Raw genomic sequence first — 16,439 nt, 5'->3', positions numbered from 1 at the left:
GCGCTGGGCCCGGGGCAGGTCCCGGCTCTCAGGAGTAGATAGTGATGACTTCGCGGCCGCCGCCGCGGACCAGCATCACCCGATCCAGGTGCTCGGTGAGGACCTCGAGGAACTCCATGTCTGAGCGCCGGTCAAGGAGAAAGACCCGACCCCTCGCCTCCTCCGGATGGAATTGGACACCGTGGGCCTCCGCCCTGACCGAGGTGCTGATCCTGAAGCAGGACCGACTCCGTCTTCCGTCCCAGGGCCAGGACCCAGGTTCCCTGACGTCCACCTCCCTCTCCCCGCCCCCAGTTTAAAGTCCAGGATACAATTTTCATCACCGTTGCGGTTGCGGGGAGGCCCAGGCATGTTGAGCAACACAAGCTTGGCGTCCCGGGATTTCTTCACAATGACCTCGTTCAGCCGCACGGCCGTGTGCATGCGCCGCACATTGGACTGGTTCCTGCGGGAGGGAGGTGGGAGGAGGGCACCCTGAGCCTGAAGAGGGGAGAGCTGGATCCAGGCCACTGGGCTGCTGGGCCCCAGTTCTTGCAATCAGGAACCACCAACCCCAGACCCCTCCAACCTGGGCTCTTCGGAGAGCCCAGAGGTCAGGGGCATGAGTTGAGGGGTCATGACATAGTGAGGAGAGTAGGGACTCTGGCCAACGCAGCAAAGAGAATAAAAAATTCTGAAGCACTTACAAGTTCTCCCACTCCCTTCAGGAAACACAAGAGAAGCAAAGAGGAAGAAAAGAGAGGGGTCAGACAAAGCAGGGGAGGCCAGGGACTTGAGCCACCATCACCCACCCTGACTGCACCCTGGTCCTGCTCTCCCAGCCTTCACCTTTCCACTGCCCGCCCCTGGGAGTTCTGACCCTCAGCAATCAGGCCCGACCCCCGAATCCTCAGATGGGGAAACCAAGACAAGGTGTGGGCTGGGTCTTCCAACTGCCAGCCCAGGACCCACGCTGCATGCTGCTCTGCCATGGGGAGCACAGACCCTGTAGGTTCACCCCAGCCCTTAGCCCCCAGGCCCATACGGCTTCATGCTGAAGAAGTCCTTGATGCCCTCGGACGAGACAGGACTGGGGCCCTTATTCTTCTCTGCCACGGACTTGTCCTTGGTCCAGGTGAGATGCACCTTATCGGGATCTGCCTCTCCCTCCCCCTCAGGCTCCTCCCCCGGGGATGGTGTGCTGCTGGGGCAGCTGGGAGCACTCTGGTCATGGATCAGCTGCACCTGAGGGATGAACAAAGGGATAGCACATGACTCCTTTGGAGGCCAGAGGTTCTGCTCACACTGGATGGGGCCAAACCACCCCAGTGGTATACCTCCTCTTCGGGCTTCTCCTCACTGTCACCAGCTGTCTCTTCTGGGACGTTGAGGCGGAGCCGAGTGTTGGCTGGATTCTTTCTCCGGATTGAGCCACGGGATTCATCTGTGATGCTCTGGATCTAGGGAGCAACAAAGGTTGGTGCCAGCTCTGCTGTGAGTTACCACCACCCATGCCCTGCAAAGAGCTACCACCAGAGTTGATGTTCAGGCAGGGTGCACGCTTTCGGGAACTGTACCGGCATTCGGGTACTGCTTCCATAGCAAATAGCTGCTGCCCACTGACCTGCCATTGCAACTCCTCTCCAGAGCCCCTGACCACCCCACCACCCAGCAACTAAAGGGTTAACACCTGGGCCTGCAGGGCTCCACCGTAGCACTGTGGTCAGTGTCAGCTCCAATTGGTCAGTGCACATGTACTATTTTTTTTAAATATATATTTCTTTATTGATTTCAGAGAGGAAGGGAGGAAAGAGAGATAGAAACATCAATGATGAGAGAGAATCATTGATCGGCTGCCTCCTGCACACCCCCTACTGGGGATGGAGCCTGCAACCCAGGCATGTGCCCTTGGTCAGAATCGAACCTGGAACCCTTCAGTCCACAGGCTGATGCTCTATCCACTGAGCCAAGCCCACTAGGGCCACATGTACTATTTTTACTATCACCCCTGGTTAACATTCTTGGGGGTTCATCCTTCCCAGCTCAAATGAGTACCCATCACTCATTCCACTGAGGAGCCTTCAACCACTATCTGAGAAATATATTATCCACACCTGGGAGACCCATCAACCATGGTCTGTCATCCTGGCCTATAGGATCTGCCACCCATTCCCCCGGCAACCTGTCACCTACCGCTGAGAGCTTTCCTGTCCCCAGCTCCTGGGTACCGTCTTTCATTTCCCCAAGTATCCTACTCCCTGGGGTGGGACTAGTGGCCCCACATTACCCCCACCAGGAGATCTTACACCCATACCCCATACAGGCTTATCATCATTAACCCTGTGAACCCACCCACCACACTCTAAATATCCATCTGTTACCCGCTCTCTGAGGGGCTATCACATGACCCCTCACACTGGCAGCCTGTCCACCATCCATATTTAGGACCCACTATTCTCCCGTTGGCCCCAGAAGTCACATACAGAGAGCTAAGTCTGTCACCCATGCCACAGCCCCTCTACATCTTGGCTGAAAGGCTTGGTAGGTGCAGCTGCAGTGTGTAACTCCGATGCTGGGGAGCCCAGTGATGGGAGGAATAAGGGTGATGAGTAATGCTCTGAAGCATGCCAGCCCTGAGCCATTCCAGACCTGTGCAGACCCAGAGCTGGCAGCAGCTTGAGGCTCTGAGAGCCCATCCAGGGCAACCTCACCTCCCGCTCCCGCTCGTTCTTGGTTAAATGCATCTGTTTGAGGATCTGGGAACGCTGCTCCATCACCAAAGTCTTCTCGTAGGTGTAAGCGGAGATGTCGCTCTCATGCTGTGGGCAGTCAAGGTGGGGGCGGGGTGGTGAGGGAAAAAAGCATGAGCTATAAGCTCAGGTACAAGGCCAAGGGACAGGAGGCGGCCCCCTTCCTTCTGCCAGCTTGGAGCTTCCCTATCAAATGACCTAATTTAACCAACAGTTGTGGGAGGCAAGAACGATGCTCTTTGAAGACAATGCAGCTTATTCCCTCCTCAGTCCAGCACAGGACCAGGCATGTGAACTGGTGAATGAATGAATGAGTGGATTAATTAATTATCCAGGTGAATGGAAAAGGGGAAGAAATAAAAAAGGAACAAAGGGATGAATGGATACACACGTGAATGAATGGATGGGTGAGTGAGTAAATGAATACATTAATGAATATATGGGTAGATGAATGAATACACAGAAGGATGGGTAGATAGATAAGTAAACTGAGAATGGGTGGATGCGAGGCTGTATAGTGTAATCCTAGAGCCAGCCTGCCTGGGTTCAAATCCTGGCTCTGCCACTTAGTGAGCATTGTTGGAAAATTACATAACCTTTCTTTGCCTTGACTCCCTAATCCATAAAATGGAAATGCTGATGATTGTATGTTTCATTGGTTGCTATGAGAACCAATATATGTAAAGTACATAAAACTGTGCCTTACATATCATGAGCACTATGAAACATGGCTTTCTTTCTTTCTTTCTTTCTTTCTTTCTTTCTTTCTTTCTTTCTTTCTTTCTTCTTTTTTGTTAATCCTCACCTGAGGATATCTTTCCGTTGATTTTTTTTTTTTTTGAGAGAGAGAGAAAGTGGAAGGGACGGGGAGAGAAACATCAATGTTAGAGAGACACATCAATTGGTTGCCTCCCATACTCGCCTGACTGGGCCCGGGTATCGAGCCCGCAAATGAAGGTACATGCCCTTGACCAGAATCCAACCCGTGACCCTCAGTCTGTTCTATCTGCTGAGCCAAACCAACTTGGGTGACATGGCTATACTTTTTTTTAAATATATTTTTATTGGTTTCAGAGAGGAAGGGAGGGAGAGAGAGATAGAAACACCAATGATGAGAATCACTGATCGGCTGCCTCCTGCAAGCTCGGAGGAGGGAGGAAAGGACTCTTGGATGAATATGTGAGAGGTCAAGAAGCAGATGGGGGAAGGAATCCAGCATCATAAGATGATTGTTGTTGGGGTTGCCCTACTGGTGCTGGGCCAAGAGGAAAGAGGGCCCGGGGGTGGGACTCCAAAACTTCAGGGTGACTCCTGGGGACTCACCATCTCCACCACCTCGACCTCCGCAGGGAGGGAGGAAAGGACTCTTGGATGAATATGTGAGAGGTCAAGAAGCAGATGGGGGAAGGAATCCAGCATCATAAGATGATTGTTGTTGGGGTTGCCCTACTGGTGCTGGGCCAAGAGGAAAGAGGGCCCGGGGGTGGGACTCCAAAACTTCAGGGTGACTCCTGGGGACTCACCATCTCCACCACCTCGACCTCCGCAGTGATACGTAAATGGTACAGAAATGTGGTCAGGTCCTTCTTCATCTGGATGCTATTGTCGTCCATCTGGGCCACAGTGAAGATACGCATCTTGCACTTCCGCCAGACCTGAGGGGTGAAGGGGACCCAGAAAGGTCCAGCCCAGATGTAGTGAGGAGACCCAGGGCCAGAACCTAGAGAGGACCCTGTCCTCACCCTTCCCACCCACCTTGCCACACAGACATGCAGACCCGAATCGTTAGCTCAGCGACCACTCCCTACAAAAAGGCCCCTGCTTAGGTGTGGGTCCCCAATTCCTAACATCTCGGAACGAAGGAGGTGATCATACCCCTTCCCAGGAGCTCACACGGAGGCTGGCCCTGGCCAGAGCCCATGAGCCTCGCCGACGAACGTACACACGTGCACACACCCATGCTCACCTTGTGGTGCCGCAGCAGGAAGGGCAGCAGCATAAGCATGCCACCGTCGTGCACAATCCACCAGACGTCGATGCTGCCCTCCGAGAAGCGCTCGGGGTTCCCGGGAAACATGGAAACGTTCTTGGTGACCAACAAGGCCAGGTGGCCAGCTGTGGTTTCCCGGACCAGCTCTGGGGGAGGCCAAGGAGAGGGCCAGATGGGAAACAGTGACCCTGGTCCCATCCTGCACCAGCAGCAGCCACAGGGGCTCCCAGCACCCAGCACCCCACCCCGCCCCACCCGCTCCACCTTGGCCTTGGGCTGAGTAGTCAGAAAACCAGCAACTACCTGGGCCTCATCACGAATTTGCTGTTTGAATTTGGGAAAGCCTCTCAACCTCTCTGGGCCTTTCTGATTATTAAGCCCTCTACCATGCATGGCCTCATTTAATCCTCCCAACCACCTGTAACTATGATCTACCTACGAAGGAGACAGAATAGCCTGGAGTTAAGAGTGCAGTCTCTTGGTTTACCAGCTGTGTGACCTGGAGCAAACTGCTTAATCCCTCTGTGCCTCAATTTCACACCCCACAAATGGAGATAGCAGTGCCCTGCTCTCACGGGACTGCTGGGAGAACTAGAGACTTAGAGAAAGCCTCAGCTTGTCTGGCACACAGAACACAGTCTATAAATGTTAGTTACTATATTCCTGTGACCGAGGACTCTGATGCTCAGAGAGGGTGAGTTACTTGTGAACAATCACACAGCCAGGAAGGACCAGAAGTGAGAGTTAGGCCCGGGCTTCTGTGGCTTCAAAGCTGTAGCTCTTACCCCTGCCCCGCACTGACTTCCTCCCGGCGCTGTGAGCCCGCAGGAGTCAAGACTGTCTGCTTCACACCTGAGTCCCCAGCACCCAGCACAGTACCCAGCACATCGTCAGCTTTGAACACTGTCCCCTGATATGCAGAACCCACATCTGTCACACCTGGAAAACTACCCCAAAGGAGGAGAGAGAACCCACAGCCTCCCACCCAACCCACCACTGCCCGCCCTCCCTGCCTTACCAATGAAGTTCCTCCACGTCTGATGGTCCTCCTTCTGCCGCCAGTTGCGGGGCCAGCCCACCAGCACGGTGTTGTGCTGCAGCCCCCCGAGGCCCCCCGACTGAATCAGATGGGACACACCATCACGCAGGTTGGAGGAAATCACGACCTGGCAGAAGCCTTTCACTTTCTCCGCCTCCATCAGACGCCGGATGGACTGGGGGTGGGGAGGGGACATCAGATAAGGACCAGCCTCAGGCCTCCCTGGCCTGCCCAGGCTCCTTGCAGCCTCCCTTCCTCCATGGTCCCCACTTTCTGCAGCTCAGCTCTGAGAACGTCAGCTCTGGCGCCAGCGTTGTGCATGGCTCCCCATCACCTATGGCCCCCATTCCTGTTGATCAGTCAAAGCTCTTCTTGATGGAACCCCACACCTCCCACCACCCAGCCATTGCTCATACCTCTCAAAGCTGCAGCTCTCACCACTGCCCCCCACTGACTTCCTCCCAGGGCTGTGAGCCCTGCAGAAGTCAAGACTGCTAGCTCTCCACCACCACCCAGACCCCTCCCCACTGCCCAGCCCAAGTCAAATGTCACTTTCTTCAGGTATCACCCCCACCCCCCACCCCACCCCCGCCCAGACCAGAGTGAAACTGGGCTCCTCTGCACAGCCAATTTGTTTAACAATTTTTTAAAGTTAGCATAATGATATGCATTTTAAATGCACATTCAATCTGCACTGTGAGGAAAGTTTTATTACACTCATTTTACAGATGAGGAAATTGAGGCTTAGAGAAATTAAGACTTGCTTTAGGCCATACAGCTAACAGAGGCTATAGGGGTTCAACTGCAGGGGTCTGACCCCATCCACTGCCTTAATGTCAAACAGAAAGGCTTCGATTCCTACCTCTGCCACCTCCTGCTGTGTGACCTGGGCAAACTGCCTAACCTCCATGAGCCTCAGTTTTCTCATCTGTCAAATGGGGACTGTGAGAGCTACCTCATTTAGGAATAAGGAGACTGACATGACATGATGCGGGTATACTGCCTGGCAGGTGTAAACACTCAGCATTTTCTGTTCCTCTTGCTATTTGCTCTAGCATAGCACCTGTCACATCAGATGGGGTGAGTGCCTCTGTGAATGTTCCATCACCTCACCCGCCTATGACCACCCTGGGGGCTGGGGTTTGGCCTTGTACACCTCCATCCCCCGTGTGCCTAGCCCAGCGTCTAGTGCACCGCACATTCTCGCTGAATAAAAGTGATCAGCGGGAGCCTCCAGCTCTGGGCCCTGACAGATGGGTGTGAATGGCCCAGAGAGGCAGAAACAGCAACTATCACAAGCCATCGGGGTGCCCCTCCCCAGCTCACCTGGCCTCCCTCAGGCTCCCTTTGCTCTCTGGTCACAGCCCAAGGGGAAAGAGGCCTGAATCGCAAAAAGAACCCACTTCCTCTGCTGCCCACCAGGTTCTGACACCTCTTAGTGCCTCTTAATGCCCCAGCCCACACCTGGCTCTGTAAGCTGCTCCGTGGGCATAGACCAGTGGACGGGGACAAGAGCAAGCAGCATGGGGACAAGAGCAAGCTGCATGGAGCCAGGGACCCGGGTTCAAATCCTGCCTATGCCTCCAGCCAGCTTTGTGACCTTCAGCAAGTTGCTTCCCTTTTGTGCATCAGTTTCTTCCTGTTCCAAACATGGATATCATCCTGCTGACTCCACTCCGTAAGGGGATAGAAAGAATCCATGGATGTGAAAACACTTTGGAAGGTTTAACTTCAGCAGGAAGAAGTCTGGGGTAGCAGTCCAGCACTTCTAATTTTTCTGTCTTTAGACAAGTGATCTGACTTCTCTACACCTCGGTTTCCTTATCCATAAAATGGGCCCTTCTGGCTCAGATGGTCTTTGGTTCTGTGAGTTGGATTCTAAGGAACTCACACCCTGAGCCCTTAGACCCCTCTTCTAAGAAAGAGGACAGCAAAGTCTGAGCCCCCATTGATCCCAAAGGTGGAAGGAAAGAAGCGTGAAGGGGCAAGGACTGTCTTCCTGAGTGCCCTGTCCTTCCTCCCTCCCCACCAGGGCCTCCGCTCACCTCCTCTGCCCTCTGGGCCTGTGGATGGTTGTCCAAAAAGGTGCCCTCAAGGACAGAGCCCACGATGGTCAGGCCTTTCCCTGCCTTGAGCTGGGAGGTCAGTGAGAGCAGCTGTGGGTGAACCACATTCTGGTCTTGGTCCACACGCACCAGCACCAGCAGCTGTGGCCTGAAGAGGATGCAAGTCACATGATCCATCCACCACCCATCACCACCCACCATACACCCACACAACTACACACCAAACACCAGTGAGTTCACTACCCATCTGTCCTCTGTACCCCCATCCATTTCCTCACCTATATCCCCACCACCCATCCATCCATCCATTTCTTTGAGTATCAACCCATCTAACCATCCACCCACCCATCCATCTCTCCATCTACCTCACTCATCCATACATCCATTCAACCACCCACCCATCTATTTTATCTTTCAGTCATCCATCATCCACTTCCATCCAAATTAATTTACCTATACATGCATTATGCACTTAATTACCCTCACATACTACCACCATTCGTTCACAAATCTACCTATGCAGCCAACCACCGTCATATGTATATTTATCCATCTATGTATTTACCCACCTACTTATCTGTTCATTAATTTATTTCCTTTAGCTGTCTCATCCATCCAACCACCCATGAGTTTAATAGCATTCTCTAAGAACCTACTCTGGCCAGACCCTCTGCTAAGCATTTGAGAACTCAGACAAATAACACGAAGGTCTGGTCTGTGGGAACCCCGGGTTAGTAGACAGCGTCAAGGACAAGCCAATGGTGTCAGGGCACAGTGCAGAATTCCAGGCTTTGCTCTTGGCAAAGGGAGCTGAGGGGGGTGAGAGACGGATGGGCTTGCAGAGCAGGCGCTTAGAAAGCACCGGGGGCTGCGGCGGGCGGGAAGGTGCCGGCTCCAGCTCTGCCTTCCGTGGCCTCTGAGACCCTCTCTGACCCCTGACTTTCACATGAACAAAATGGAGATATTGTTATGAATCTAGAGGTTTCCAAATGCCCTATCACTCTCAGAGTGGATGGTTCCTCCTCTCCCAGAGCAAATGCTACATGATGTTACGTTCATCTGTCTCTGGATGTGCCTTCTCCATGGAACTGTGAGCTCACTGGGTCCCCAGAGACCTGAAGAGGGCTTGGCACATAGCATGCATTCATACATTTAAAAAAATAACAGTGGAATAAATGAATAGATGAATGAGCGGATGAATAGATGGTCAGGAGGCTGGCATGGGAGTCGGTTTTGGAGAACAAATGTCTGGAACTCGGCCCAGCCCTGGTGCTGTAGGTGGGAAGGTTTCAGACGAGGTGGAGCTGAGGAGGAGAAGTCGAGGACACACCATCGTGGTGAGAACACCACTCAGCAGAACAAAGCAGGTGAGGCAGGTCAGGGCCTGCTCCCTTCCTCTCCCTCCCTGAGCCTTCACACCTGTGCTCCCACCGCTCACCTCCAGTTCTTGGTGTGTGGGGGCCCTTCCTCCAGGCGTAAGAGGGCATAGCGAGCAGCGCTGAGAGACAGGCCTCGGATCCCGTCGCCCCACTCCTTCTCTGCCCTGGAAGCCATGGAGTGTCAGGGAGGACAGTCCACACTGAAGTGGCCAGTCCCCAGGGCAGAGTCTCCTATCACAGGCTCAGAAAGAACATGCACATTGCTCCTGCCACCTCCACTTCTCAAAGCTTCGGCCCTCCTTCTGCTCTTGTCCCCTATCTCCCAATCCCACCCCATGCCACCCTCCTCCACTCTACCCCCACTTCCTGCCTCCTCCCCAGCCCCCAACATCCCATCACCAGCACTCCTACCCCTCCTCACCCCTCCATCCCTCAGTCTCTCCCAGCCCTCCCCTCCTCCTGCACTTACCCACGGTACTCGATATACTTGTAGATGAGCCCAGCAATGAGCATGGCCACCAGGGCATAATACCAGGAGCAGATGAACATGAGGGCCAGGCAGAGGCTCATGCCCAGGAAGGAGAGTGTCCTAGACAATGGGAGAGAGACCCGGCCTCTGAGCTCTGGCGGGGCCATCACTGGTGCCAAGGCTCAAACAGCAAGACTCACATGGGGCAGGGCCTGGGCAGGACCTGGAGACCACGCCCAGGTCTAGAGGAACTCACACCGTCATCCCCATGAGCACCACAGGGATATGGGACCTTCTGAATGAGTGAGCAGCCACAGACAGGGCACCAGCCCATGCCCCACCCAACTCCTGAGTCACCCCTCCCTGTCCCAGTGCCTTAGCCTCTGCCAGACCGCCTCACCAGATGGGCTCTGAGGCAGGTTTCTCTGGGAAGAGCTGGAGGCAGGATCTCCCAGGACGGGTGTGCCCCTGGCAAGAGGCACTGGCAAAGCAGGAGCCCTGAGATAGGAGTCAGGCAGCCTGGGTTCTGGTCCAGATACGCCATAGCCTTGCTGAGAGGCCTTGGGCCAGTCCCTTCTCCTGTGTAAGCCCCTGTCTCCTTTTGGTAGAACAAGCATGACATTCCTGCCCTGTCTCATGGGCCTATTGTGAGGATGAAGGGCCTTAAAATAAAATGATCAGAAGAACCCCAGGCTGCACATAAGGAGCATCTTCTGGGCACCAAGCACTGCACTGTTCACAAGGGGCCTAGGCGATGGGAACAGTTGCTATCCCATTCCACAGCTCAGGAAACTGAGGTTTCCTCATCCAGATGGTAAGCTGGTGAGCAGTATGCACAGGACGGGGTTACAGCTGAGACCACTTATGACTGTGTTATATTATTATTTGTGATTATGAGGAAACCCTCTCTAGGACCTTTCTCATGCTAGATGGGCTACAAAAGCTGGAGTTTGGGCTGCTTAGACCTGGAGGGGATGGGCTAGGGTGAGGTGGACATTAGGATGGAGTTGAGAGGGGTTCTGTGGGGTGGGCAGGGGGAACGAGGCACCCACCAGTGGTAATATCGAAAGCGTGGCCTCCAGTTGGGCGTCCTCAGCAGCGTTTGCACCGCACAGGCCAGGTTCACGAACATGTAGCACATCAGGAAGAACCTGGAACAGAGAAAGGCCCGGGACAGACAGAGACTCAGGAGGGGCAGAGACAGGAAGAGAAACAGAAGGGAAGAGAGGGAGAAAGGGCGAAAGAAATAGGGGAGGTGTCCGAATCATGTTCTGGTGCTTAGGAAGGGGTTCAAAGGCCAAACCCCGTTACAACACACCCTGCTGCACGCAGGGGTAAATCTCTATATAACAAAAGACGGTTTCTATGATGGTGGGGAACCTCCTGGGGTTGTTAAAGTGTCTGGGTGGACTGCTCAGGGTCACAGCTGCTGGATCCAGGTAGAGAGACCCCCGAGCTGGTGGGGAGGGCAAGAGGCCAGCACGCACATGGAGAGGATGGGGGCGACCTCATCGAGGGACGCAATGAGGATGCCGATCTCACAGATGCAGGCGGTCAGGAGCAAGGCCCATGTTGGCTCTCCGTTGGCTTTGCCGTGGCCAAAGACCTGAGGACAGAGTAACCGTCATGGGAGCCTGAGACCTTAAGGACTTCTTGTGTCTCCTCCAGTCTTGGGGACCAGTGCAGTAGAGGCAGAATCCCCTAATCAATGAGGAGGTAGGGACAGGATGCTGTATGTCTCATCTTTTAGCAATACCCAAGGGGATACCGGGCTTTTGCTGTATCTCACCCACACTGACATTGGTACCCAAGTGCAATGAAGTTCAAATGCTCCCTTAAGGGGAAAAAACAGATGGGAGAAGAACTACAGGAGGCCAGCAAGAAGCCATGACTGTGTGCGCCATAAATCTTTGTTTTAGCATCATGGAGAGAGCTGCCCCTTTCTTGCCCTTTGGCTGCCTCCTTGAATCCCTGCCTGATCACTAGGCCAAAGGAGGGCCATTTATTTTTCCCCTAAGAGCAGACAACTCTGTCCAAAAAGATGGCATTGACCATGGGCCAAATCCCAAATAAGGCACAACCATTCTTCTTAGTGGCAGCACAGAGCAGAAGGGCCCCCGAAGGCAGTTCAAGGCTTGCTGTGGCCCTGGCTCGCCCTGTAGCCTCCCTGGGCAGGGGTCTGGCCAACTGGGATAGGGAGGGACTGTTCTCTCCACACTCTGCCCGCCCCCCCCCTCACTGACCTGCAGGAAGGGCACTATGCCATCACGAGAGATGGCCTGCAGCAGGCGGGGGGCCCCTGTGAGGCTCTGCAGCCCAGCCCCACAGGTGGAGAAGAAGGATCCGATGACGATAACCCAGGGGGAGGGCCAGGCCAGTGTGCCCACCACCAGGTTGCCACTCACAGCTTCACCGAACCTGGAATGAAGCAGCAACAGGACAGGAGATACTGGGTGAGCGATGCCACCTGGATTTCCAGGGCAGGTCTCCCTCGCCAACTTCAGAACCAACTCTGTGCCCACCGCAGAGCTGGGCTCAGTAGGGGCAAAGGGAGAGACAAAGCCCCTAATGTCCTGGGCACCTTCTGTCTGCATGACCTTGGGCAAGTCACTTCACCTCTCCTTGCCCCACTTTCCTCGCCTTGTAAGACAAGAATCATTACAAACCCGTCTCATACAACAGGTGAGAGGATAGGAGATAACACATGTAAAATGCTTAGCACCGTGCCTGGAACATGGCAGTGATAGTGATTCCAGTAAAGGTCCGTTGTGACATTTTATGTTATCCTGGGCAAACCTCTTAACCTGTTAGAACCTCTCCATCTGAAAAATGGGGGTTCTGGCCTCATCATCTGGTGATGGTATGTGATGTGAGAATCAAAGAAAAGCATTTTCTAACAACAATATTGTCTAAAAATGGAAGATGCTGCCTCCGTAGGTGCAGAGCCCTGTCCCTGAAATGTGCAAGCCGAGGTACGCTCAGATGGGCCGCTGCTGAAGGACTTCAAGGATCAGATGATGGGTTATACTGATGACCTGCGGAATCCCTTGCAATCTGTGGGAGGTGTCCGATTAAACAAAGTGAGATAAGTGGAGGTTAAGTTGCCCTAAACGCTAATAGGCGTAATATGTGCAAATCGTCCATTTGGCCAGGTCACTCCTCTACTTAAAACCCTCCAGAGTTTCCTCCATTTTTTGTAAAATAAAGCTCCAATTTACTGGTACCAAAAACCAGGCCTCCGGGACTGGGTCCATCGTAAGTCTCCAGCCCCATGTCCTTACAGAAGCCAGGATGGGAATGCAGAAACGGCTTCTGGGACAGGGCTGCCACCTGCCCTCCTGGTGTGTATGCACCCGCCCTTCAGAAGGGAATGTTCCTGAAGCTCTAACTGCTCACAGCTACAGGCACCCGAGTGTGCAAACACACGCGCATGCACGAGCACACGCATGCAGCTGTTTCTCTCCTCCACCTTTACTCATGCTGATCTCCCTGCCTGGAATGCCTCCCCCCCGCCCTGCCCCCCAGCCATCTAAGCAATCTCTGCTCGACATTTAAAGTGGGAAGGATAAATGAGAAAATGTGTATAAGGCATTTCTAGAATCACCTCCTCCTCCCGCCCTCTGAGGACTGGATCGCAGCCCCAGAGCCGTGTGCTGTATTTTCTCACCACCCCTACTGCTCTGCATCCCAAGTCTGTTGGAAGTACAGCTACCATCCCCAAAGAGCTCCTTCAGGGTGAAAATCCTGGCTTATTCATCTTTGTTACTCCCTGGACAGTGACCAACACATAGACATCCAGGAAACATTAAATGAATTAATAGATTTTAAAGAAAAAGAAAAGGAAAGTGTCATTATCCTAAAGGAAATGAGGCACCATTCAAGCTCCTTGAGCTGGAGTGACATAAGAAAGATAAAATACAGTGTAAGTTGGCAAGCACTTCCCCTTGACCTCCCTCCCACAAGGCCCCTTGCACAGGTTCAGCGCCCCTGTCAGGTCTGTTTCCCAAAACTGGGCCCCTGTGCCCACCCCCAGAACAGGATCAGTCCTGATTCCCTTACTTACTTGTCCCGCAGGACGACCCCCTCAATGCAGGCTCCAAACAGAATAACGGAGCTGATGTCTGCAGCAGAGAATAAAGGAGAATTCCCAGCGTGGCGTTCCCCTGCATCACCACCGCTCCTGAGCCAGCGGATGAACCAGCAACCGCCCCTTCTCCAGCCCTCCCGGCCCACGTGGCCCCAGCCCAGCAGCACAGGATACAGACAGCGGAGGTGGTGGCAATGGCCAGGATGGTGCCCGTAGGAATTGACTTCTGGGCATCCCGCAAGTCCCCAGAGCGATTAGAACCAGCCATGATCCCTGTGAACAGAGCAGCTAGGACAGGAGACCAGACAGACTGGGAAGAAATTACCCCAGCCTCGGAGTCAGGAAGCCTGGGATCTGGGCTTGGCGCATGGATTTGCATGAGGACTTGGGCAGTATACTCGGCTTTCCATGGCCTTAATAACCTGATCTGTCCAATGGGAACTGAATTGTGACTTCTGCCTGTGTGATGGGGGCTTTAGACTAAGAAATTCCCCCACGTTATCGTTGACCGGCCCCTACCCACCCATTCCCAGGCACAGTCCTCCTTCTCCAAGCTCCCCTTCACCTGTGACTGAGGGGAAGTAGATTCCAACCAGCAGAGTGAAGTAGGAGGTCATATCACTGAAGACATAAGGATGGTCCATGTTGATAAGGGCGCCATCAGCCAGGCCCACTGAAGGCATCCCACGCTTCTCCACAATCACCCCCTTGGTCAGGTAGGAGCTCCAGAGGTTCTCTGTGGGGGAGACAGGATGCTCAGGAAAGACCAGAAGTCAGAGTGTCACAACTTTGGGGCCAGGAGGTGGGGTGGGCAAAAGGAGGGCCAAGGTCAACCACCTCTCATTCCCCTTGGCTCTGTTTTATTTCTACTAACATTTCCTAAGCTCCTGATTTGGACGAGGCCACATGCAGGGGCTTTGCACCTGCATCAGATTTGGTCCTTGCTCTCAAATAGCACTGTCTACTGGGGCAAAAAGACACACCTATCTCAGACTGATTCAATATCCCAAACTGATCTCACACCCACCACCCCAAACCAGCTCCTTTCCTGGACCCCTTAGCTGGGTAAGTGGCACTAGCATCAATTCAGACACCTTGGCATTGCCCTCAACTGCTCCCTCTCCCCATCTCCATTTCAAACCCCTCACCAACTCCAGCCCATGACTCCTCCTAAATATTTCTCAAATATACCATTTCTCTTCTTTCCAGGATTCCTCCACTTTGGCACTATTGGGACCAGTTAATTCTTGGTTATGGGGGGCTGTCCTATAGCACTGTAGGATGTTTAGCAACATCCTGAGTCTACACATTAGATGCCCATAATAAGCCTCCAGTTGTGACCAGAACTGTCTCCAGACATTGCCACATGTCTCCTTGGTGCGCAGAACAGACTTGGGGAAAACCACTACTCCATTCCAGACATCCCTCCATCACTCCAGGTCAGAAAACCATCGTCTCTCACCTGGACTCAGTGTAGCCTCCTCTTGGATTTCCTGCCTCTGTTATCTCCCCATTTTAGCCCATCCACATTAGCAGCCAGAGTGAACCTTCAGAAATGACAAGGTGGCCATGTCCCTCACTTACTCCAAACCATTTGGTGGCTCTTCATTGCCCTCGGGACATAGTCCAAACTCTTTGACATAGCTTCCGAGACCCACCACAGTCTGGCTCATGCTGGCTTCTCTGACATCATTTCTTGCCCCTCCTTCTTTTTCACTTTATGTCCCAGTCATTCCAAATTACTTGTGGTTGGAAGGACACAATATGCTCTTCTGTGTCTGCACACTTTTAGGCAAGCTGTTCTTCTGCCTGTGATGTCTTTATTCCCCTAATATCACTGAAAATCTCTTATTTGTCCTTCAAAAGCTTTCTCAGATGAGTCCAGGAAGCCTTATCTTACCACCTTATACATACAACCACTCCCTCTCCTGGGAGATCTCTGTTCATTGAATGCATGTCTATGCATATTTGCTAATACATCTGTGTCTGCCTTTAGACTCCTTGAGGCCAAGGCCTATGACTTATTTATGTTGCATTCCTAGTGCTTGGCACAGTGCTAGGCACTTGGTAGGTGCTTGTTAAATCGATGGCTTTCTTTTCTATTAAGTGATGGGCTATTCAAAGGCTTCTTTTCATCTCTACCCCTTCATGGTCCCAAGAACAGAACATGACCCAGAGTAGGAGATCAATTAAAACTGATTGAATTTAACTGAATCCCAAGTAGAGTCTCTTAATCCTAACTTTTTAACCCACAATCCCTGTAGCGTTCCCTGGACATCAGCCCTCTTCCGTCCCCCAGACCTTTGATGAGGCCACTAGCAGCGCCAGGAATGCCCTGGATCTCCGTGACGTTGTTTTGGGTGAAGTACTCATCACAGGTGGCATTGAGAAAGCGAGAGGAACAGAAAAGGCCCCAGAGCTGTGTGGTCACCGTCTCATTTCCTTCCCAAGCCAGCTTGGCACAGACATCAAAGCCATGGTGAGAGAGTGTGCGGTTCCCCAGGAGGCAGATCCTAGGGAGAGAAACAAGGGAGGACGGTGGGGAGGGACATAACCTTGCTCTGGCTTCACAGTCGAATTTCCAGGGGAACTCTAAAAACACAGATGCTGGGGCCCAATATCCAGATATTCTGATTTTACTGGGATGGAGCCCAGAATCGGCTTTTTTTTTTTAAAGACC

At 53.1% G+C, this 16,439-nt stretch overlaps 1 protein-coding gene across 1 annotated transcript in view; it reads right to left on the bottom strand.

Annotated features, from left to right (window-relative positions):
* SLC12A5 (solute carrier family 12 (potassium/chloride transporter), member 5) overlaps positions 1-16,439 on the bottom strand; it is a 28,568-nt gene continuing 12,129 nt past the window's right edge. Inside the window, exons 8-26 of the mRNA XM_005862194.2 lie at positions 16,061-16,272; positions 14,325-14,495; positions 13,934-14,032; positions 13,736-13,793; positions 11,916-12,090; positions 11,160-11,278; positions 10,725-10,823; positions 9,673-9,792; positions 9,263-9,367; positions 7,804-7,972; positions 5,738-5,933; positions 4,696-4,865; positions 4,253-4,384; positions 2,691-2,798; positions 1,317-1,439; positions 1,025-1,224; positions 687-701; positions 312-445; positions 1-120 (exon numbers count right to left, since the gene is read on the bottom strand). Of these exons, the coding sequence (XP_005862256.2) occupies positions 29-120; positions 312-445; positions 687-701; positions 1,025-1,224; positions 1,317-1,439; positions 2,691-2,798; positions 4,253-4,384; positions 4,696-4,865; positions 5,738-5,933; positions 7,804-7,972; positions 9,263-9,367; positions 9,673-9,792; positions 10,725-10,823; positions 11,160-11,278; positions 11,916-12,090; positions 13,736-13,793; positions 13,934-14,032; positions 14,325-14,495; positions 16,061-16,272 (2,497 nt within the window). The 3' untranslated portion in view covers positions 1-28. The remainder of the gene's footprint in view (positions 121-311; positions 446-686; positions 702-1,024; positions 1,225-1,316; positions 1,440-2,690; positions 2,799-4,252; positions 4,385-4,695; positions 4,866-5,737; positions 5,934-7,803; positions 7,973-9,262; positions 9,368-9,672; positions 9,793-10,724; positions 10,824-11,159; positions 11,279-11,915; positions 12,091-13,735; positions 13,794-13,933; positions 14,033-14,324; positions 14,496-16,060; positions 16,273-16,439) is intronic.

This window comes from Myotis brandtii, unplaced genomic scaffold, assembly GCF_000412655.1.
Source record: "Myotis brandtii unplaced genomic scaffold, ASM41265v1 scaffold161, whole genome shotgun sequence".
NCBI lineage: Eukaryota > Metazoa > Chordata > Mammalia > Chiroptera > Vespertilionidae > Myotis > Myotis brandtii.
The sequence above is the reverse complement of the archived record's forward strand: the minus strand, read 5'-3'. Positions and strand labels throughout refer to the sequence as shown.